Below are 25,251 nucleotides of genomic sequence, written 5' to 3'. Positions count from 1 at the left end.
TTTTTCAAATATAAGCATGTTCTGTGATTTCTATTATTAATACATTAATGCATTCCTATTGAATTTGTAGACACATTTAAAGAGCTAAAGTCAAATCAGTTAACTTATTGTTTAAAAAAAAGAAAAAAAGAAGGAAAAAAAAGAAGGAAAATCCTATTCTGGATAACAAAGCAGCAGCAGCTTCCAAAAACAAGGTTGAAATATACGCTGAGATGCTGCTATTCATGAGTCGACTTGTGTCTATTGGGATATTTCACAATTTTCCCACAAGAAATCCTTTTTGACAGGTGAAAATGATTTGTGTTGTGCAAAACTATATTCCTGAAGATTTCTGTGAAGAGTAGATCCAGTCTTTTTAAAGATATTTGGGAAGTCTCATAAAAACAATACTGATTTCCTCTACTTACATTTAAGGAAAAATGTTCAACCTAAAAAACTAAAATATCATGACGAGAGTCCTCACAGTGGGCTCATATTTATGCATCATTAGGCAGTTACACAGACCAAGTAGAGCAAGCACAATTAGACATTATGGCTCCAAAGCAGCATTTGACATGATTTCCATGAAGAAGCTTTGAAAATGACTCTTCAAGCAATGCAACTTGTTAAACTTGCCGGTTTTATGCTTCATACACCAGGTTGTGGAAGTCTATAAGGATTGGGTAAAAAGTCTTCAAGCTTTTTTTTTGTTAGCTCTGGTTCACAGTTAATGAAGTTTCAAGCTAATTTTCAGTCTTACAGTTCAGTGTTTAGTAATCACCTTCAAACTATATCTCATAGCAGTACAGTGACATCATCAGAATCTCCAGTTCCCCAATTTGTCATATTCATGGACACAAATATTCCACCCTTATTATGATTTATGCCCACATACACAAATGGGTATTTTTGTTTCACTTTTAAAGGGCAACAACATTCACAGCTGGAGGCTGCAGAGGCTGGTGATTTAGGTTAACAACAGTAGCCACTTCTTTTATGGATCGAATTTCTTGGTTGCCAGGGGGATACATCCCTGTTAAACACTCCAACAGGAAACTCGCCCAACAGGAAAGAGGACACAAAATAGGCATCCTATTAAAATACATTAGTCAACATAAACCATGCTAGCTGTCATGAATAAAAGTGACAAAATGCATGAATGGACACAAACAGTACTTTTGCAATGAGACCTGAAAAATTAAGTGAGTTAGAATGTCTCTGTCTTAGCTGTCTTTGAGAGTTTCCTACAGAAAACAGCAGAGCATTCCTTTTAATCACTCAAAGGCAGACTTTTATAGACTTGTTTTTAAGTCATTATCTTCTGAGGTTTTCATGTTGTTGCAGTTAGTCTTCATTAAGCTGTACTATTCTGTTTCAATACCTCACTATAAAATGCTGTGTTAACTTTGCAAACCACCTCGCTATGTGAAACAGCTTTGGAACATTAGTCTCCGGAAAAGCAGCAATGTGGGTTTGACCACTGAACTGTTAACTGCCATTTTCTTACAATAAAACACAACAAAACATAACACCACAAAAAAAAACAAAAAACAAAAACAAAAAAACCATAAGTTATAACTAGCACATGTGCCAACACTGAGTAAAAAGAGGCAATAGATTACTCTTTTTGTAACAGCAAAGTAGTTACTACAAAGGCTGTCCTTTTATCGTGTGGTAGTGCAAAAACAAAGACCAATAAATTATTTGTTTTGTGAGTTCAGAGAGACGTGCAAGTCAAGCTATAACCCAACTTGACCTGAACTTTAGTAAAGTGTCCTGATCATATGCAGTGCGTTTTAAAGAATGTCTACGAGAGAGAGGGGGACTGTCCAAAAGCAGATCCCTGGATAGTCTTTGTCAACCACAGCAATGTCTGCTCAATAGCAATAGAGGGCGCCATTACCCTTTCTTCAACTCAGCAGCTCATACAAACAAACAGCATGTCCAGACAAGAGTCCTTTACCTCTTTTTCACATCACTGGTGGGAAGCATAAAGCTTGGTGAAAAAGTGCACTGATCTTGTACAGTTCAGATACCCGTGTGACCAAAGAATGGATCCTGGATCTGCAGCATTGTAACTGCAGCATTGTTTCACCAGCACAAAACCATAGGATGATTTGAGATCTGCTGACATGTGTTGTGGTCACATAGTGGGTTCCACTAGCATTACATTTGAATGACCTAAAGACCCATCCCAAACACTGTACATGTATTTAGTTCCATTTTTTCCTCTTAAAATGGGTAAACAGTTTTTTACTGCAATGTTTGAAGAAATAAAGCATGTTTTTTCCTTTCATTAATTCTTTTGAAATTACATCAAAACAAAAACATCTCAATATGTCCAAATTTGGTCTGTTACCAGTTTTGAAAACCATGCATGCTACAGATTTATTTTGGCCTTAGTCAGCATGAATGTCCTAAGATGCAGCCAAGGAGCAGGCTGTCCCTCCAGATCACTGTGTGAATATTTCAGCCGTCAGTCCAGAGTTTATTTTTAAGATTTTTACCTATAGAGGGAAGCTTTCTGTCTTTACAAATGATCAAATGTGGGGTTTTGCATATGTGTATGCCCACATAGACAAACAAAAAAAAAAAAAAGACACAGCTACCAAAATCACTTGACACTTCCTCCACATGAGGACAGAAATATCTGTCCTCAAAGAAAAAAAAATTGGAACAGGAAACCCCTTTTTATGGGATTGTGCCGCTTTCATCACTCATATAAAAGAGGATTACATCTGAGGCCGATAAGGCTTCAGTGGACACAACATTTGTTTGTTACGAGTGTTGTCTAATATCTTCATTTCACAGACTTGATAGCGAACAATACAGAAGCCCCTCAGCAACAACTGTGGGGTTGGCAAAACGATGACCTAATTTCACTTTTGTGGTATAGCAGTAACTGATTTCATTGCACAAGGAGAGATGTCCCGTATAAGCTGCTGCTGCAATAAAAGAGTCGTCAGAAATAGTAAATGGAGCGCAATTTTCATTATAAGGAATCCCACAGAGATTCCACAGACTGTGATGCTGATAATCACGGTGAAACTTCTTCTCGCATTGTGAAGGTACCTGAAGTCTCTGTAAAAAAGACTGAGCAAAAATCTAAGTTAATGTCTTCTAAATAAATCCGTTGTATTGAAAAGCCACAAAGCATTTGGAAAACAACACAGCTATAAATGGAAGCACCAGAAGTGGGTGGCAGGGATACAACTATGGGACGCTTAATCCAACTGATGGAAAGGAGTGGGCTAGATTTGCATCCAGTTTGAGATGGCACATCTTAGTCAATCATGAGCCGAACTATGAATGACACATGCAGACCTGTTGTAAATTAAAGGTAAAAAACTCAATGTATTGACCTAGTAATGCATTGAGTGACTAAAAATGCCATAACACCACCATCATCATCATGATCATCATCAACATCATCAGTCAGTATGATTGACTTGGGGGAAAAGGTGGGGGGGGGGGGGAAAGGAAACAAAACAAAATAAATAAAGCAATGCATAAACTTAGACAAATACATCGCTACCAACAACACCCTGGAGCTAAACTAAATTGTTCCACTAAATTAGACAAAACACAAACTACTCCAGCTGTGGAAGGATTAAAAAAAAATGTCCTGTTGAATTTACAGTCTGCATGTAGAGATTCTTGAATTCACTTGCTCTATGGAGTAACAATGATGCATACTAGAAAAAAAATGATAGAAGAGAAAGAGCCCTTCTGGCTTGGATTAGGAATTTGCAACCCATTCGTGTATTACAATGTCTTGCGGATAAGCATATTACAATATGTGCTTTAGGGTCTGAGCTGGGGCTAAAGATGGGTCCTTGTCATGTGAGGTGGACAAAGACTATTGTGTAACAGAAAGACGCTTTAAGGCGTCCCTTAACAAAAAGCCCACGGGGAGTGTTTTCAGATTCAAGGGCGATGTAAGGGAGGCTTCTGCAAATATAGGCCAACAGAACAGATTTATGTGGTGAAGAAAAACAGATACATGAGAATAAATAATTTAGTAATTCAAATAAACATACTTTAGCTGCTTGTTATCAGACTTTATGACGAGCACTTTTTATCCAATTGTGTGAACTGATATTACATCCACCCATTTTCTTCCACTTATCCATTTTAGGGTGTTGCCAGTGAGGTGGAGGGCTATAATTTTACTTTTGTGGAACTGCTTTCTTTTTACTCTTTTTAAATTATGTTTAAAAAACAAACAAACAATATTCAAAACATTCCTGAACCACCCCAGCTTCAAAAGGAATGTGAGCCTGTGAATGTAAGAAATTCTCCTAGTTCCTGATGCACATGGTACACAAAGGCCAAATGCGGCATCGCCCTGGTCTGTCAGCCAATACATCTCATACAGGAAGTTTTTCTTTGTTGTTTCTCAAACATGTGCAGCCAAACTCCTGCCCAAAACGTCCTTGACAAAAACAAAACAAACTAATAAGGACTGGCAGACCGTTTTTAGGAAATGGTACTTGATCGTTGGGGAGTGACCAGTAGATACTGTGGTTATTTTAAAGTGTATTCGTGGCCCAGTCTGGCGCAATAGCTGCTCCCATCCTGCCTTTTTAAAAGGACGGAAGCAGTATGGAAATGTGTTAAGAAAGGTTTATTTATGGTAAAATAAATCTGTCTGGCATATGACACAATACACATTTCAAGAAATTGTTTTGTTTTGTTAATCCTGAAACGTATTGCAATGAATTCTAAAAAGGTCAAAGCAACTTTTAAAAGTTTCTCATTCACTCTGACACAATTCAAATAAATTCAAAAAACAAAACATGAAAAAATATGTTATGAAATTATGTTAACTGCTGCACAAGTTGATTACATCCAAAAGTAAGGTATCTCAAGATAAGAGAGCTTTAAATATGCCTTCCAGAAAACAGGATGACTTTTTCTCTAGAACTATAAACATAACTTCAAAGATGTGAATTGGGATTTCCTGCAAGACGGGAATTATTTTTCCCCCTAAAATCTGCTCTTCAAAATAAATTTGGAGACTAAATGTTATATAGAAAAGCACCAACTCTATGCTTAGGTTTATTCATTGTGTGTCCCTTCACCTACTTCATTTACAATAATATAGCCTTGTGGAAAAAAAGAAATAATGCTGTTTACCCTTGCCAAATCAACCTATCAGTATTGAACCAACAAAAAGCCAGAAGACAAAGGATGCAAAAGAAAGTACATCTAAGTACAGAGGTAGGAAAAGGAAGAATTTAAAAAACACAACAACAACATTTTCAATCATTTTTAATGATGATGAATCTAACTCACATCCTCACTTTCAGCCAATTTAGAAACGCCAGCCTAATGTGGATGCCTTTTGACTGTGTAAAGCAAACCAGAGCACCCAAGCAAATATAAGAAAAATAGAAACGCCATACAGAAAAGATCCCAGGAGGGTTTAAACCTAAAACCTTCTTTCTGTGATGTGCATGTGCTGTCTACTGAGCCAATGTGCTGCTGTGCATAAAAAACAAAGCAGATAACTTAAATGATATTACCATAAGAAAAGTACTTTTGGTTTATGGGAAAAATACTAAAAAAAAAAAATTCATCTTTAGATGAAAAACGATGCACGTGTTACCAGTGTGGTGACAGCTGCACAAATCAGTAAAGTTTAAGAGAAACCCCTCTTCAATTAGTGATGTTTTTCTGATATTTAGTGTGCTTTTATAAAGTTATTTACTTTGATTCTGAACAATTGAACATATCTACTGCGTCTTACAAAGAATCTCTTACACAGCACCTTAAACAGTTTTCACTACTATCCAATAAAAAGACTTATTTTCTGACTTTGGTTCAGTGAGTCCTGCATTAATGTGAAAGAATTAGTATGCTGCTTCAGGTTTCTTATATGGGCCACCTTGGGTGTAAAGCTGCCATTATCTTGTGCACACTCTCTAGCCTTTCTTTCCAAATTAAGCTCAAAGCAGTCTTGAGCATCTTGATCTAAATAGTGTGACCTGGGTCTGAAAATTAGAAGCAGCATGTATGAGAAACACTTTTCCACTCCATTAAAAACATAATGAGTTAGCCACGAAGTGACTAATGCGATCACTTAGACCCTTAATGGTTAAGGGTCCAAAGAGCAGTAGCTATGGTACCCATAGCACGTGGCCACATACTAATATCCCAGGGCACCTGCTGCTACAGAGAACCTAACCAACATCTACCTGCACTGCTGTAATAAAAACAGAATAGATACATGGTTTGTATTGGAAAAGTTTGAATGAATAAGCAGATGAACATAGAGTGACACAGCACAGAGGTTTCAGTGAAAATGTGTCCAATTGAAAAGAAACAGGTAACTCAAGATAAGGAAGGCGTGAGCTGATAGCTGGATGATATCAGTCTAAACCTGTTCTCAAATAGATGAATCAGGTATCAGTGACAACATGCTGATTCTGTGAAATTCTCAGTTATTCTCTTGTAACTGCTCACACATCAGCAGTTGTGCACAAGATGCCAGTGGGAGACCTAGCATAGCATGGAGGAAGAGAACAGCAAAGGGTCAGCAGTTTGGAGGTATTTCATGCCTGCCATGCCAACGACCTCTTTGACAAGACTGAAAAGATCAGATGATGACTGTGGGCTTCTCTCCCTCTCTTTTTACGTCTCGTGTTTAGTGAGAGACAGCAGAAGCTATGAGGACATTGGATAGATGTAATACTTGTTGAGGAGCATTTACGATAACATAATGCACTGTCAACTCAATTAATAGCATTTCACATCAGCCGTCTCTTATCAGCTTATCAGCTGTGGATGCAAAAAAGAAAAAAAAAAGGAGAAGACAGAACAACTGTATCCCTAATCAAAATAATTCTACATGCTTTATTATTCCTTTATCAACACACAGACACACACACACACACACACACACAGTCCAAGGAGTCAGTTTTTCCTGTCCCACCACACAGCCCCCATAGACCAAGGCAGATGGGGCTAAATTAACAAATTTTGCGAAACAACATGCTCCGAGTATCGATGATGGCACGAACCAACTTACTGTCTGTAGAATTGCTAAGCCTACTACATAAATGTGTTTTTTTCTTTTTTGTGTGAGACGTGTCAGTACTTGTGATTTTCCATCAAGATCAATAAGAAAAAAAAAACAAAACTGTTGGGTCAAATACAATGAGTACATTTCTTATTAAAGTGCAGCTGCTCTAATTTGTTATCTTCCCACATTATGTGATTTGGAGTCAGCTTCTTCGCTTTTTTGTTGGCCTAACTATAACATTTTGGTTCAACATAATCGCCCCGCTGACAGCAACAGCAGGTTCAAGTTCAGGTACAAAGCAGGACAGCGGTGTTGACAGAGGAAGGGGATCATCGGACTAACTTTCCCAAGGAGATACAACCCAACACATAAACCCTGCGACCCAGAACAATAGTTTAACCTCAGTCCAACCTTGCTTACAGCTCGATTTTACTTGGACAAGTTCATGTGCCGCTCATAGACAGTATAAGACGAGTACGTAGCTATTTAGACATCAATCACTGGTTTCTTAAGTTGCACTTTGAAGCCTCGAGATCAGCGTTTTCATTATCTCCCTCTTGGTTTCTAAAAAGTAGATATGACAAGAAAGGGCAGGTCTGACTGCTCACAGCTTAGCAATCACTAATCATTAGCCAATGACCATACCACTGATAATCATCCTTTTTAAAGCACAATATGAGGACTTCCGTTTTCCGGCAATGGAGTAAGGTGTGTCGGCCACTAGCACCTGCCTAACTTTTTTAAAATTTTACTCTCTGAGCCCCATTTTGCTGTTAGATACGAATTCGGGTCATTTGTGAGTGTCACGCTGGAAGGATGTCCAAGGGAAGGAGACAAATCAAGAAAAACCTTACTGGCGAGAGCTGTGCTAACGCTGGCGCAGCAGAGGATGCTAGTGCAGCCCTGAACCCGGCGCTTGTCGCCCTGCTCGAACAGCACAGAACAGCCATAGCCGCAGATTTTAAGGCTACATCGGATGTAATTAACGGTAAGCTGGACAAGATTCAAGCGGAAGTCGCAAATCCAGAACTACGAACTTTTGAGCTTGAACGCAGTGGATGTTGTTCAACGTTTAGCAGCGCTCGAAGCTAAGTATGATTCACTACAGGAGGAAAACAAACTTTTCAAAACTAAACTTTCCGACCTGGACAGTAGAAGCAGAAGGCAGAACATCCGTCTGGTGGGTTTGCCGGAATCGGTGGAGCCGGGTCCACGGCCAACTGAGTTCTTTTCCCGGCTGCTGGTGGAGGTCTTCGGCGCACAAACTTTGCCATCCCCCCCGGAGCTTGACAGAGCCCGCCATAGCCTTATGCCCAAACCGGGCCCTGATGGAAGGCCGCGCTCAGTCATTATCCGCTTCCACCGCTTCCAGATTAAGGAGCTGCTGATCAGGGAAGCACGGAGACGCCGAGGGACGTTAGAGTACTGCGGACATAAACTTCAGTTTTATGAGGATTACAACGCCGACGTCCAGAAGCAGCAAGTCCAGTATAAGGATGTTATGGCCGAGTTATACCGGAGAGGCCTTCGTCCTTCCCTTCTCTTCCCCGCCAGGCTCCGCATTACTCTTTCAGATGGGAAAATCCGGCGACTGGAGTCAGTTGAGGAGGCCTCTCGCTTCATTCAAACCATGGAAGAAAACCGAGGCTCTCCATCCTGAGTTGGACACTGTAGCCGGTTAGAGCACTCACCCTAATTTACAACTATAACGGGTCGGACTAGCCTAAGTGGCGTCCTCGTTGTGACTGACATTATACAGCCGCACTGTTGGCATAGCAATATATTCTTTGCTGTTCATTTTAAGGTAAAACTGGTTCGTTGTTTGGTTGATTTGTTTTTGTTCTTTCTCTTCTTCGTGGCCTGAAAACTGAGACCCTGGCTCGAGTTTAGGGGCTACTGTTCAAGGGTGCAGGTATGATGCTAGTGGTACGGGGAGTTCTTGACTAATATGGGAAGAAAGCAGGGGCTTACGCGGTTGCTTTTTAATGCAACCTGCTGGGTGATATTGGTGGGTGGTATTGTTTTAGGGTTTGTTTTTGTTTTTTACACAGTGATATGTTATTGTATTGCATTTTCTTTCTGGGGTGGGGTTGGTTGTCATGGTTTTTTTTTGTTTTGTTTTGTTTTGTTTGTTTGTTTTGTTTTGTTTTTGTCCCCTCCCTTCCCTCCTTGGACAGCTCTGTACATAAAAATGTGGGACTTCCTCGATGAGTACTTAATATACTGAATGCTTTTAGTCACCTCTCTGGATACAAAATTAATATGAATAAGAGTGAACTGTTTTTGATTAACAAGAGTGCTCAAAATCTGGATTTGGTAAATGTTCCCTTTAAAATAGTCACAGATCACTTTGATTACCTTGGGATATGTGTCACAAAGCAATTTAATTGTTTGTTTAAGAAGAATCTCCTCCCCCTGCTGGAACAGGGCAAGCACATGCTGTCCAGATGGTCCCCATTATCCTTATCTTTAATAGGTAGGATTAACTCAGTGAAAATGATGCTACTTCCAAAATTCTTATATGTTTTTCAATGCCTCCCTATCTTGATTCCAAAATCATTTTTTAAATCTCTAGACTCACTAATCACTTTATTTATTTGGAATGGTAAACCTCCCAAATTGAAGAAATCTATTCTTCAAAGGCCCAAGCCGGTTGGAGGTCTAGGCCTCCCTAATTTCCAGTACCATTATTGGGCCACCAATATCAGGTGTTTATTGTATTGGAGACACTACCATCTCGAACCATCACCACCAGTTTGGGTTGCCATGGAGTCATATTCAAGTGGGAAAATTTCTCTACCTGCGACTTTAGGTTTATCACTCCCTTTGGTATTGCCTCTACCCAGTAACAATAGAGCTGTCCAGCAATCTCTTAGAATCTGGTCTCAGTTTAGGAAGAGTCTGGGTCTCCGGGCTTTCTCACTTCAAAGCCCAGTTGCAGCAAACCACCTATTTGTTCCCTCAATGGCAGATAATGCTTTTCATATCTGGCATAAAAAGGGCCTAAAATCCTTTGCAGACTTATATGAAGATGGACAATTTGTAAGTTTCTCTCAAATATCCGCCAAATTTGGCATAGCTGCAGCTCAGTTTTTTCGGTTCTTACAGGCCAGACACTACGTGCAGAGTCTGACAGCAGAATTCCCCCAGATGCCTCCACACAATCCAGTAGATGATTTTTTAATGGTAAACCCAACCTCAAGGGGCATAATATCAGCCTTGTACAGCTCAATTTCCAATTTACAAGGCTCTTCAGTAGCTGTTATCAAATCTAAATGGGAAAAGGACCTTACCTTTCGTATTACGGATGAACTGTGGGACTCTATCCTTGGCCAGGTTCACAATATATCAATGTGTGCTCGACATACACTCATCCAATTTAAGATAGTTCATCGGGGGCATTGGTCCAGGGATAGACTGGCACACATATACCCAGGGGTGGACCCAGCCTGTATAAGGTGTGGGGGTGCTCCTGGTACATTGTTTCATATGTACTGGTCCTGCCCTTCTTTGTCCACCTTTTGGAAATCTGTTTTCCATACCATGTCTGAAGTCCTGCAGCATCAAATTGAACCAGAGCCATTCTGTGCTATGTTTGGTGCGGTCCAGAATCTGAATCTGTCCAACTCCAGACTCAAAACATTAAACTTTTCATTATTGTTGGCCAGGCGAGCTATACTGCTGAAGTGGAAAGACTCTTCTCCTCCCTCACACACGCAATGGATAAAAGATGTAATGTCTTGTATGGATTTAGAAAAAATTAGATATACAGTTCGTGGGTCTAAAAATAAATTTTATAAACTGTGGTCCCCCCTTCTGGACTTCTTTGAAAGGCCCACAACTACTGTTACTGAGTAGTCCAAGGACCCCCTTGTGGTTTATTCATCCACCCATCCAGATAGTCTTTTATTTATTAAGCTCTAAGAACTTTATTCAACTAATTTACACCATTTCATGATTTTTGTTTTTTTATGTAACTCCTCTTTGTTATTGGCCATGTTTTTAACCTAACTGAGCAATTTCTTTATTTCATATTGCATAATTTTTACTGAGCTACTATATTTAGGCTATTTTGTTATGGGTTATATTTAATGTTTTGATTGCTGCGACCCAGTAAATACTCAAATTTTGAGATAAGTACAGCTTATCTAACAATCAGCTGCAAAGTGATTTGTGACGAGATAAACGCTTTAAATGAGAACAGAGCTTTACTGAGGAGGCAGCTGATTACATTCCTCCAATTACTTCGCAAATAAAATATATTGCAAGTAGCATTATTTAATGAAATATTTAATTTACATGTAGCTAAATCTGTGTGGGGAAAAAAACAGCAGTTAACGTCATTTTGCTACAGATTTCCCTTTGTTAGTCTCAACCCACTCAGTCAATAATATAATAAAAACTTTTCATAATCTGTGTTACAGGAATAACTAGGAGTACAACTGACAATTTGCACCACTTAATAGAACTAGAGATTTAAGAGCCCAGCAGCATTGTTATTGTTGTTTGGATGTTGATGGTGCCTCAAGGATTAAGCAAACTGACAGAAAAAAAAACAAACATTAAAAGCCAGTCAAACAGCAATAAAAAATAAAAATAACACAATTTAAAAAAAAAAAAAAAAGATATTACCAGCAACAGTTGCTACTATTTTAATTTACAAGGTCTATTAGTTTAATTCCAATACACCTAATACCCATCTGCTTATTCCCACTCATTTGATTCAAGAATGGCTGAAACAATGAGTCAACGATGAGTCAACGATGAGGCACAACGTTTTAATCAAACAAAACGCTTACTGTTAAACACTTATTTCAGAATCAGCCTTTCTGTTTATGTTCATTGAAAACGATTTACCAGCTGGTGAGAGAGTAACAGAGGAGCAGACAAATGCAATGTGAGTCATCAGCTGCTGTTAAAATACAACTATTTCAAAACATGTACCAAATACTGCAGTGCTTCTAAAAATACGTCTATTTGTCTATTTATGTTAACCAATATCTCTCTTACAAGTCACATGGCAGTAGAAACTCAAAAACAAATTTGACAGTTATCACTATTTGAATAATATAGATGGATTCGTTTAAAACTATGATGCACTTAAGACTGCCTGAAGCCAGTTGCTAGGAGCTCAGGTAGAAAAGAGACAACAATCTGTCATTTTGCTTGCATCCACCTTTTCCAGCTTAATATTATGCCAACATACACATTAGAGCACACTCTATATTCAGTGATCAACCAACCGTAAAGCACTGCAAGGAAAGATTAAAAGCATACTAAAACTAGTAGTGTTCAATCTAACACATAGACACACAGACTGCATCCCTCCTGTTCTCCAGCAAACAAATACCAGCATGTTTGCATCTTCTTACCGTGTAAAGCCCAATCCTGCACAAGGCAAGGGACAGCTGCATGTGCTCCGACATTGCGCTCAACAACAAGTGTAACCCGCGGCAACAAACAACCCAAGCCTCTGGAGTAAGTGAATGGGTGGAGGAGGATCAGGGATAGCTGAGCAGTGCCAGGTCAACACCATGAGTCCCGTTCTTCACCGTGTCACGTTCAGCAGCCCAAAGCCACAGTTCAATTCTTTTTTTAACACTTGAGATTGAGTTTGAAAGACTGCAGATGAGCAAGACTGACGGTTGTCCAGTGTTTACTCCCTACATTCATTCATAGAAAGAAAAGAAAAAAACTATTACCACAAGGATCAGCAGACTGACACAAGCTTAAGATTAGTTTGTGAGGATCTCTCTCTCTCTCCACAGAGATTAAGGACTCTCTGACAACTAGGGATCCAGAATAAGACTGCAAATTGGATTAGTCACCATTACACACCCACACACTATGGCCATACTGTACGCACAGCTTTATGGAGAGGAGAATATATTGCTTTCCATGCATGGAGGAGGATAAAAGGATCGACCACTTGAGTCTGCAGCGGTCGTGGGGATTTCAATCATTGTTGTGGAACGTTTTGTTGGAAGTCTGTTAACTGTGAGTCATCTTCAAATTGCTTGCTTTGGTCAGCTCGGCAGTCTAGTTCTAGCTGCTGCCACTATCAACTGACACAAATTTGTAGTTAAAATATAAAATGCTCAATATTAATTCAATACGCTACATGATGAATAATTTCACCAGGAGGAGGCAGGAACAGTTATGGGCAAGAACAGTTATTGTATTGAGTGAAAGTATCTGATATAGGAATGAAGACAAGTCATGTCTGGGGAACTTATTGCCAAGTATAAAATTGCAAGTGTTACACTTAAAAGTGACAATCAAAACTGTAATTCCAATTATTCCATATAATGTTTTTTCTGCAGTTATGAATAGAAATTTTTGCCATGCTCTTTAGTGCATCTTGGGCACAAACACTGATTTATATAATCTGAGAATTTCTGGGTCATTCCATTTAAAGTCAACAAAATCTGAAAACAGTTTCCACCTGACCTTCTCAAAAATCATCTGATTCTTAGCACAATCATTTTAGCATACCTGTCAAATCATGCAAAGTTCATATTGTGAAGCAGCAGAGTGAGCACCAGTGTTTTTTCACCATTTCACAACCATAAGCTGGTGCAGTTTTTCAAGCAAAACGATGATATATCCTTTCATTTTGACGTGTAAAAGGGATTATAGATAAATAATTGCTGAGGAAAAGATTCTGGCATTAGACTGTGGCATTTGGAGTAAAACTGCTTAGATTGGATTTCTTTCAACAAAAAGAAATGTTTTTCCGCCCTGAAAATGTAACATGGCTACGAGGTTAGGAGGGCTCACAAATTCTGGAAAAAATAAAAGATGCTGTCAAATTTAAGAGTGACCCACATCTGTACTTCAAGGTCCTGCCATTCAAACAAACTTAAAAAAAATTAAAAAAAATCTTACTTTCAAGGTAAAATTTTGCACGGCTTCATAACATGAAGTTATTGTACAAAAAGAATCAATTTCAGAGGGTCAAGTAGTGGTGGCTGATTTTGTTATGGATTTTTTTTTAAGCCTACAAACAATCCCAAAGTCAACAAAACAACTTTTCATCTAGTTATTCTCAAATTACAATGTTCTTTTTCTTCATTAATTCAAAAACCAAAGCAACGGTGCAACTTTAGATCAGAAATCTGATTTTTTTGTAAAGTGTTTCAAAAAGTCACTTTCAAAAAGTGCTAAATAAATAAATCAAAATTTTGTTGAATACAGTATATTCAAATCATATGCATGTCATAATTTTTATAGCAGACACCCCCTTCTGTATTGGGATTAGTTATATGACAGTCTATGATGGCCCATTGTAAAGCACTTTATCCGATGATTGTAGGTCAGTAAGATGAACTGTACAATCGAAATCTTGGTAATAAAGCTACATGTATTTAATGGTTTGATAGACCAAGCCATTTTTTATTTTTCAAGTAAAATGAGTATAAATCAAACAACAAACTTATTTGCATTTCCTTAATCCAGGAGCGTATTTTCCCCAGTAAAGAAATGTTTTGTCGTACCCAACGCTATGATATCATTTATGGACTGAGACAGAGTAAAGGAAGTGGAAATCAAGACAACATATCAGTGGAAGTCAAGATAAAAAAGCAAGTCAAAGTGCCAGTATTGGATTATGATCCATTATCTTAACAGCAACACTGATCTTGATCCATTCCAAGATACTGATCAGTGGTCCTCTCCATATCACAATGAGCTAAACAGCAGATGGGAAGGACAAAAAACATGCAGGTTTACGATCAGTGAACACCGTAACCAAACTTAAACCCTCCAAGTGAAACCTGACTCAAACTTGTTGGCTCAAGTAAATGATTAGCCTAATATCGACCGAACAATAAAAAAAGCATATACCCTACTGAAACATTTTGAGTTTTCTTATCTGGATACAATAGGTCGTTTTTGTTTGCCTCTGGAAAAGAAAAGAAAAAAAATACTTGGCACAGATCTTTGCCAGCGCCAGTGAGGTGTGTAACACGGTCAGACAGGGGACAAAACATCAGCCTTGTGTCCCATATGCCAACAAGATATATTCATTCTGCCAACAACTTCCCATCAGTTCTCTTTCCTCTGTGCTTCAGCTGTGAGATGTCAATCTGCCACAGCCTGCTGTGTGCCCTTGGAAAGGAGCTCTACTGAGCCAAAACACATGCAGGCTTCAATATATTTTCATAAAGGTGTGATCCTAATGCTGACTGCGTCAACAAAAGCATGGCTATTTTAAATGTTTTATTCAAAAATGTTGCCTGTTGTACCCTCGTGAAATCTCCAAAACACCCAAGGCATCATTTGAGCTTTTAATTCCTGTAAGCTAGTAGGATCATGTACCAAAATGCTTTCAGTGTAACGATAGCAATCATCAGAAGACATCTCATGTGATCCATGGTATCACAATACAGTGAACAGGAAGTATAGCTTTCCCTTAAGCCTGCATTTGTGAGTTTCGTGTTCTTCACTGCAGGTTAGTTAACTTCAGTGACTTGGAGGAGTCATTATAACTCAGAAAAGTTTACAAAAACATCTAAATGGGCTGATACTTATACAGCACTTTATATAACATGCCTCATTCACACCCATTCATACAAGCACTTTTTCTCTGGAGAAGTGCTTTCTATCTAACATTTAAACACATTTATATTCCAATTGATGCATTGGAAAGCAACTTAGGGTTGGTATCTTGGCCTGAACTGAAGCAGCCAGGGATCAAACCACCAACCTTCCAATTAACAAATGACCTGCTCTCCCTCCTACCTACCCAACATGTGACAAGAAATATCATATATATCGTGTCGATATTTTATTCCAGACCAAAAATTAACATATTATACATTAACTTTCCTAAAAGTAATGCAGCATTTTACTTCATTACTCCCCAGAGAAAGTAATCAGTTACACAGTTAAACATTACTTTCTTGTATATGACCATCGCAGAATATAAACCTTATGCTTCAGTCAGACACACGGAAGTCCCTATCCTTTGAAGGACGTACAATTGATTTTTATTTTAGCATTTGTTTGAAAAGCCAACGACACAAAGCAAAACTGACACACAGTTAGAAATGGAGGCTACAATGCTACAAGCCTGTGGAAGTTTAGATTCTGACTGCTAGGCTAGGGATGGCATCCACTCAGTTATCATTACTCGCGTTCTTCACTAGCTTTGCGTTAGCATGCTGTTTGTGCACATGCTTGCAAAGAGCCAGTTGTGTTAGCAGTATAATGCGGTTGTTTCTGTCATATCCATTACTCCCTAGACCTTTAATACAAGAAAAATAAAAGTTAATGTCCATGTCACATGCACACACACCATTTCCCTATTGACTGGCTCACTCACCAGGTTGCAGTTGTGGCTATGCATGTCAAATAGTAACTTGTCAGGGAAAGATAATGGCAGTGGGTTGGACTGCGAACAAAACATGGATACAGGTGTTTAGTCCTTCAGTAAATCCTTTAGTGTATTAACAGTAAAATGCAAAAGTTTGCTCAAAATTTCTAAGCATAAGATGAAGTGATCTCCAAAAGGTAAAAAGCAAGAAGAAAAAATTCTCACAGAATTTTTGAATGAAAAATGAATGGGAAAAGTACCCTGCGGTTAACTCTTAATAAACTGTGAGACATTAAGAAATGAATTTACACAAGGAAAGGCAAATGCATAAACATTTCAAAGCTTTATAAATACAATATTATACATGACTTTATATTATATATAATGTCATGTATACCCATTAAGTAGAAGGCATCTCACTGCAAAATTAAGCATTAAAGGGTGGAAATTAACATTTACACAAGACTGATGCATGCAGGAAGTAATTCCTGTGCACTGATGAAATTAAAACAGAATTTAGTGGCTGAAATAAGAACACTTCAACTTTTAAGGGCGAGATTAGAGAGTGAGCTTACAATCGATTATAGTTTAAGCTTGTGTTGCAGCTAGTAGTACAGACAATGTTTTACTGGTAGTTGGAAGAATGTATTCGGTTAAATACCAGCTAACTATGGAAGCAAACATCACAACAGTATGTTTTATAAAGCGGGATAATGATCTTAAACACATCACAAGTGGCTTAAGGTTTTGTCATGGCCCCCACAGTCCCCTGACCTAAATATTATCAGAAGTATATAGACAGGCCTCTAAAGAGGAGTGCATCTAAGATAGCCTGAAGGTTTCACATAACTTGAAGTCTTTTCCATGAAGATTGTTTTTAATGGATTTTTGCCCAAACAGAGAGCTTCTTAGCTGATTTACAAAAACTCTTTTCAAGCTGTATGAGACTTGCCAGTTCAAGTGTAGGGCGCCCCAACCTTAACATTTTTTATTTTGAGATTGTAAAAGACAAAGGTTATTCCATGAAGTCATCTTTTATAGGTTATGTATTCATATTAAGTATTCGTAGAAACTTTTCCATGCCACTGTGCCCATCTCATAAGTAGTTTAGTTTTACAAACTGCAAATACTACTACTAAGGCCTTAAGTTTTACTTTGTGTTACCTTCTAATTATGGTAAGAACCAAATACAGTCCCGATCAAAATTGTAAGACCACTTGGGGGGGGAGGGGGGGAAGAAAAAAACAAACAAACAAACAAACAAACATACATACAAACATATTTTAGAACAAGGTTCCAAGTAGAGCTTCAACATGCAACAAGAAGAAACAGGAGTGAGACAAAACATGTTTTTGAGCATGTGGTTTATTGAAAACAACGCTTAAACTGAAACAGGCTGTTTTACAGGCGATCAAAAGTTTAAGACCACACCTCCAAAAAACCCGTAAACCCCCCCAAAACAGAAATCAAAGTTCCAAACATGAACTCAGTAATAAGTAGTTCCACTGTTATTGTTGATCGCTTCAAAAATTTCTTGCGGTATGCTTGATGCAAACATTTCCATGAGGTGAGTGGTAACATTTCTCCATGTGGTGAAAACTGCCGCACAAAAGGCATCTACTGTCTGGAACTGTTGTCCATTTTTGTAAACTTCCCTTGCCATCATCCCCAAAGGTTCTCAATTGGATTTAGATCAGGGGAATATGCAGGATGGTCCTAAAGAGTGATGTGATTCTCCTGGAAGAAGTCCCTTGTCCTGCGGGCATTATGTACTGTAGCCTTGTGCTGTTGAAAGACTCAGTCGTTACCACACAGATGAGGGCCCTCAGTCATTAGGGATGCTCTCTGCAATATCTGGACATAGCCAACAGCCGTTCGGTTTGATGCCCCTGCACCTCTTGAAGCTCCATTGTTTCACTGAAGGAAAACGCACCCCACCGTTATGGCGCCCCTTCCAATGTGGCGTGCAGTGTTACCAACTTAGCGACTTTGTCGCTATATTTAGCGAGTTTTCAGATCCCCTGAAAAAAAAAAGACGTGAAAGCGCATATCGCTTTTACTCTCAACAAGCAGTGGGTGCTGTAACGCAGTCAGTTCTTCTTTTACTCTTATGCTGTTTTGTGGATCAGGTTTAAAACTACTTATAAACACACACACACACACAAAGTAACTCCACCAGAGTGCCTATTTTGGGTCACTTTTGCCGGTCCAAGCCCGGGTAAAGAAGTAGGGTTGGAATTGTGACATTACAAAAAACAATAATTGCTAAAAGAAATTTAATTTGTAGTTCTAAATAAATTCTAAATGCATTTAGGATGTTTTTTGCTCACTTTATGTCTCGTCCACGATGTTATTTCTCTCTCCAGCAGCGTAGGTTACAATTACATTAGCATGACCAATTATGCAAATTAGGTGATGACATCATTTAGCGACTTCTAGCGACTTCTAGGACAGCCAATAGCGATTTTCCTTACTGAGGAGTTGGCAACACTGGTGGCGTGTAGAAAACAACTCAGGTGGGATCTGCTTGTCGTGCTAGTAGCATTGGAAACCATCAGGACCATCAAGGTAAAAAAATGTTTTCATCAGAGAATAAAACTTTCTTCCACCTTTCAATGTCGCATGTTTGGTGCTCTCTTGTAAAGGCCAAACGGTCAGTTCTGTGACGTTTAAAGAGACGAGGCCTTTGAAGATGTTTTTTGTTTTTGAAGCCCTTCAGTCTCAGATGCCGTCTGACGGTTACGGGGCTGCAATTTGGCACCCAAATTAAGGGTCAAGGAACGTCCAATGTCTTGACGGATAGCCAATTGCATCCTCTGGCTCAGTGCTGGTAAAAATTTTTGGGTGTCTTCCGCTTGACTTTTTTTGTTCCATAACCTTCAGGATCATTTAAAAAAAAAAAAAAAAAAAAAAAAAAAAAAAAATCAAAATGACTGTCTTACTGCATCCCACCTCAGCAGTGATGGCGCACAGCGAGAGACCCCGCTTATGCAGTTTAACAGCCCAACTATGTTCAAAAAGGGAACTTTCTTTGCCTTTGCCATCAGAAAGTCATGACAGTGTGACTACCTGACAGAAAATGACTATGAATCCACATTTTTGCACAAATTTGGCCTTTTAAAGGCATGTGGTCTTAAACGTTTGAAGGCTATAAAACAGCCTGTTTCAGTTCAAGCATTGTTTTCAATAAACTGCATGCTCAAAAAAATGTTTTTTCTCACTCCCATTTCTTCTTGCTTCACATTGAAGGTCTACTTGGCACGTTGTTAACCCAAACATGCAAAATATGACTTTTTCACCATTTTTCAAGTGATCTTAAACTTTTGATCAGGACTGTATGACTCAAGCATCAAGGCTTTCCATTTGATAAGGATGGTAAGCAACAACTGTTTAACGACAACCATCACAATTAATTTACAGATTTTTGATTTTTTTTTTTTTTTTTTTTTTAAATCCAATTGTGTCACAATCATATCAGCTCAACAACATAACATTAACAACATTACATATATGAAAGGATAAAATATTGGATGAATGTCTGGCAGTCACTGTCACAGAGTCTTTGCATAACTTAATTTTTTTTTTTTTTAAGTGCTGGTTGTTTGACATTAAACAACGTCAATATTTACGTCAATGTTTAAGTACACAGCAAAGTTTTCACCAGAAGGTCAGTCCATGAGGGTTTATTCATTCGTGTACAGGAAGTAAATACGTCATCACAAAAGGCAAATATTGTGTAAGACTGGGGGAAAATGTGTAAGCTGTAAATCTCACCACACCCATAAATGAGACGAATGAGCGCTTCCTCAGACCGCTGTCACAAGGACAAATACAGAAAAATAATTCTTACCTCACACCACATATTTTGATTTTTCTGTATTATTCCCTAGTTCGTTATATTAAGAGTTTTCTCCATTAAACCCTTTTTTGAGCTACTTTGCCTTATTATACATTTATTTTTTTTGAGCCAATATACTTTATTTGAGCTTTTTTTTTTTTTTTTAAACATTTTTTTTTTAGCTTTGTTGTTAAAAGTTGTATTTAATGTGCTGGCTGATGTAACACAGCAATTTTCCAACTTTTGGGATAAAATATTACTTATATGAATAATACATAAAGCCTTACACTCTAATAAGCAAATTTCTATTTAAAAAGGTCATGTCTGCTAGAATACCATTATAAATAACCCTATATGTTCTTGTGTGAGCTATAGAAATTAGCCAACTAACAGTACTGCCATGTTTGTGTTTTCACAGACAGCTGTGGTCAAAACTTTCCACACACTCATCGTGGGAATGAATGTCACGGTAATGTTAGGATTTTAATTATGCACTTTATTTATTTATTTATTTATTTATTTATTTTGGGGGGGGGGGGGGTCCTAGATGCATGTATACTTTTTAAACATGTGTGGATTAGAGAAAATCCAAAATAAACTCCAACTTGTGCATGAAATTCTCAATTTTGATTTGATTTGATTTGATATACTTTATTAGTCCCACAAGGGGAAATTTCATAAGGCTGCCGATCTATTGCACGCAATGGCGGCGCCATCTTACCCTCCGACCATACATACATTACACAAAAACATCACATGGGGAAGACAGTAATTAAAGTAATTAAAGACATATGCTGTACAATCAAACCAAAGGCATTGCCAAACATTACAAGTGTACCATGGTAAGACAACAACTAGCACCAAATTCCTACGTGGATGCAGCAGGTCAGTATGGCCTTTTTTTAAAACACAATGCTGACCTTGCAGAAGTACAGCCTCTTCAACGTGCTCCAGCTCCCAACTGAATACACCACATCTCAACTACTGTCAAAGCTCAAACCACAGTTATTTCCCAGCAATGTGCAGTAACTGTCAGCTTCCATTCCTATTTGTGCTACCGCTGTACACAAAACCTGATGCAAAACCTTACCAAAAAGCCCGAACAGGAAGCAAGACTAGAATAACTTATTAAAAGTTTAGCAACACATTCAAATTAATATAGGAAAGCGAAAGAGACGCAGTTCTGGCCTAGGCTTGTGCCAGGTCTCCAGTGTTGCACAGCAGGAAAGGAGGCCCTGCGCCTATTGAGTGCCTGACCTCAGAGGACAGCCAAGCACTCAGCTCCAACAGCCCACAGTTACAGCTGTGCTTTCTGCACAAAACTATTTGTCACACCAAATCTTAAATCCTTCAAGCACGTAAGCTGGAAAGTGTCAATATGTACATAGAGGTAATTTTACTTTGTGCTTTATGATGAGGAGAATATATGGCATACTGTTTTCCGTGCAGTTGTTACAAAATGATTTGAAATCATTGTAAATGCTGTCATGTCTGTGAAGCACCTGCTGGGTTTTTGTTGGCTCAAAATGGTCATTTTGAGGGGATTACTACACATACAAGGATGACTGGTCCTCATATAACTGAGGCAAGGAGTCTGTGTTACCTGACTTCAGAGGAGTGCGCACATTTGATTTTAAAAAAAAAAGAAAAAAAAAGGTATTTTAAGCTTTAGTACATTAAACAGCAGTTAAAAAATGCTTATTTGCAGAAAAAACCTTACATCAGAAAAACAAAGGAGGCTAAGGCAAGCCAGATTACATTAATTTCATAAGACATGGCTATTTTTGACAACTGTACCTTCACCCTTTGATACCAAGAACTTTCCATTACCATCTAACAGAGTTTACAGTATAACCCAAGTAAACTAAAAGTGTGTCACAGAAGCAAGGTAGACATTAACAGTACAGCTGTTCTGGTGGCAGCTGCTGGATAAGACTTTGTCATCTTTGCTCAAGAAATGTCCCAGCGAAGCCAAAGTTCGAAGTTCCTCTTCGGTCACATCTTGGGAGGCCCACTATAAACAAGCTGATAACACTGGGTGGGCAAGTTCCTTTGCATTTCACACTGTCATGTCCCCCATGTGAGATGACAGCACATTGTTTGTGTACACTTTTTCCTCCGGCTTCATAAATTCCCAGGGAAAGCCTTCAGTTACAGCTTCCTCTCCATTGTTGCACTGTTTCAACAGCACCCATCCCATTCCTACAATGTGGGCAAAGACCCAAAAAACATAATCTCACGGTTTAAAGCTGGTGCACTAGTCCGGATTGAAATAAATTTCTTCTTTTTATTTTTAATCACAGATATTAAAAGTATGCAGGGGAACTCATTTCTCAACCCAGTGACAAACTGTCACTTCAAGTGACAGCTTGACTCCAAATCCAACATAGTGCAGCTTTACCCCCAGCAGCAGCGAGTTTTGTGGAGCATAGCAGCTTCGTGGCACATTACAAACACCTGAAGAGTGTAGCTAGATGGCTAGACTTGTGTCGAACAGCTAGAAACAGCTACCAGGCAAAACCTAGAGGCTACAGCAGAAACCTGACATTAGCATAAAACAACACATGTCACCACGCCTATAGTTAAACACAAAATTAGTTAATAGTAACAAACACCTGGCTGTTAAAAGGTCACACACCTGCGTGACACCAACAGCTTCACTGGGAGCCCAACTGCCAGGAAAACAAACGTTCAAAGCGGTCTCTTATTGGCACAAGGAACCCCACGGCATTTCATTTCACGTACTTACCAGATAATCCATGTACTATCGCTGACCAGTCACAGCAGCACGAACTGGCTCTGTAGCAATTCCGTTTTTTGTTTTCTGTTTTCTTCAGTGAGTCGAAAATGTTACGGATTTTCACCGTACGTCGCTTCGTATCCCCCGCCTTTCGACAGTCAAAGCAAAATAAAAACCAGCCCTTTTCGGAGGGTTTACAGGCAGAATGTAGCCGCCTTCTTCGCCACTGAACCAACTTTCCGTGCAGCAGAGTCTCCGGTTGTTTCAGAAGACGAGGGTCGCCGGGTTGGTGAGTGTATTTCTCAACAAACAGCTCCTTCTTCCACCGGCAGACTTCCAGTTTTTATCACACAATATCAGTTGAGTGTTTGGTTGAGGAAACTGTTACGAAGCCTTCCACGCTACGTCACGCACGTCGATTTGCGCACGCATCGCGGTCACATGACCAAACACATGGGTTGTCTATTTTCACTGTGAGGCTGAATGTCGCTAAATTTGCCTTTTTGTTTCTTTATTATTATTGAGTTTTAAGTAGATTTCAGAGATGATTTCTGTTTATGTTTTCACTCCGAATCATATGATTTAATAGCAGATAATCCCCTGACACTGAAGATGAATAGATTTTCTCACATCCTAATCTGCGTTACAGCCACACGCCAAAGTAAGGATTATGGACTATACAGAGAGCTATAGATTATTAAATCATTATGTAACATTAAACATTTGGCTCGCATGTCCTTTTCAAAGGAAGAGGACAATTCTGGCAGCATCGAGCATGGAATATTAATGTCATGTCAACTGGAATAAAAAAACATCCTGTACTTATTTACATTCCACCAGATTACTGGTGTTCACGCTGATCTAACACATCTTTCAGCTTCAGCTGCAGTTTTCTACAATGTTATCGAGCTTTCGAGCAGACTAAAACAAACTCTGGCATAATATAGCACGCTATGCATAATGAATGAGAAGAGATCACATGATAAGCATACATCAGAGTGAAAGACTGGTTCCTAAACGTGGCTATTAATCCGAAGAAGAAGAAAGAATGCATATGCAGGTGCATAACAACTTTCACGCAAAGGAAATCGAACTTAAGATCAAGCCTCAGAGTATTGCTAGCTACTACTATGGCACCCTATGCAAATATGGTTTCATCTCTTCACCTTCCCCAAAAAGACTGCAAAGAAAACTATCCGTGGGCAAAACTTCAAATTAGCGGGATAAAAGTAGTAAGAACTATCTAGAGCAAAGCACGATTAGAGCTCACGCAATGCAGTTATGTTATATCAATGTAAAAAGTCTGCTTATGTGATGGAAGCTGAATACTGAAGTTATTTATATCTCTGGAGACCACGTCCTTCTTCAATATTTAATGTGATGTGCTATTAAGGAAACCTCCCTGAAGTCAGTAAAGTAAGGTGAAATGGATGTCCCGTGGACAAGTCTGTAAGTTGTAGAAAAGTGGTAAGAAGAGTCCAAAGGATAACATTGCTTTTGATCTCATCTACAGAGAATTTCAAACATGTGTAAACGTATACGTGTCTAGTAATGTTCTTTTTTTCTGGAATTTGGCTCACTCAAATGTCAGTGGAGAGACCCCTGGTGGCCTGTAGGTATATAGTGGTTGAGATAACACAGCACCAGAAGTAAAGAGCATCAGGACTTTCAAGGACACCTATCCATATCCACATCCAGGAGAGAAACCCAGAATCACAAACCTTACATGGCTCAAAGCAGACTTACTCTACTACCTGAGCTCAGAGTGATCAAAAATCTAAATGTGGAACAAGCACTGCTTGTGAAAGACAATATGGGACAAGTCTGAGTTTTGAGTTCTCATTTTAAAATAAAAATACAACAAACTGTGCAGGTTATCAGATTTTCATACCTTTTGTGAGGCTTATGTGTCAATTTTAGTGATATTTAGCCACTTATGACAGACACGTACTGTCACTTCACACCATATTTTCATAACCATCCATCTCTTTTCTCAAAATTTTGAAAACATTCTAGAAAAAGAGAAGAAAACTCTGTGCCAGATGAACCAAACGCTGATTCGCTTCATCTGGATGTCGTGTTTTCAGTGAAAAGGTGAAAAAGTAAATGCTGGCATTTTATTTTCTTTCTGGTAAATGCCATTATATTCATCAGCATCTGCAAAGCTTGTGGATTGGGTTACTGTTTTGATGGATAGAACATCAGATATGCTATCTTTCACTTGAATGTAATTTAAAAAGGCTGTCCCTGCTTTCTTCACACGCGTTGGGTAATAGTCAGACTTCAGAAAAGTGTCCTGCAGAGTCAGTCCAAATATGAGACAACGAGTCAAAATATGGGACAGGAGAACA

General features: G+C 38.8%; 2 protein-coding genes across 10 annotated transcripts in view; one reads left to right on the top strand and one right to left on the bottom strand.

The window, feature by feature from the left end:
- Positions 1–23,346, bottom strand: part of LOC146506472 (ADP-ribosylation factor-like protein 15) — a 112,888-nt gene extending 89,542 nt beyond the window's left edge. For 2 of the 9 annotated variants that reach the window (XR_014877095.1, XM_085179212.1), the window contains exon 1: positions 16,332–23,343. Coding sequence is in view for 8 of the 9 variants with exons in the window: in XM_085179212.1 (XP_085035338.1) it covers positions 16,332–16,415 (84 nt within the window). In the remaining variant the exon portion in view is untranslated. Of the gene's footprint in view, positions 1–12,378; positions 12,716–16,331 lie in introns of those variants that run through there. The other 7 variants (XM_085179218.1, XM_085179219.1, XM_085179214.1 and 4 more) reach the window with 6 other exon arrangements.
- The window catches only part of snx18a (sorting nexin 18a), a 34,966-nt gene continuing 22,627 nt past the window's right edge, over positions 12,913–25,251 (top strand). The window contains exons 1-2 of the mRNA XM_085179197.1: positions 12,913–13,003; positions 20,579–20,629. The gene's annotated coding sequence lies outside the window, so the exon portion shown is untranslated. The remainder of the gene's footprint in view (positions 13,004–20,578; positions 20,630–25,251) is intronic.

The sequence above is a fragment of the Neolamprologus multifasciatus genome, chromosome 12 (genome assembly GCF_963576455.1).
Source record: "Neolamprologus multifasciatus chromosome 12, fNeoMul1.2, whole genome shotgun sequence".
Taxonomy (NCBI): domain Eukaryota; kingdom Metazoa; phylum Chordata; class Actinopteri; order Cichliformes; family Cichlidae; genus Neolamprologus; species Neolamprologus multifasciatus.
This window is presented reverse-complemented; position numbering and strand designations above follow the sequence as displayed.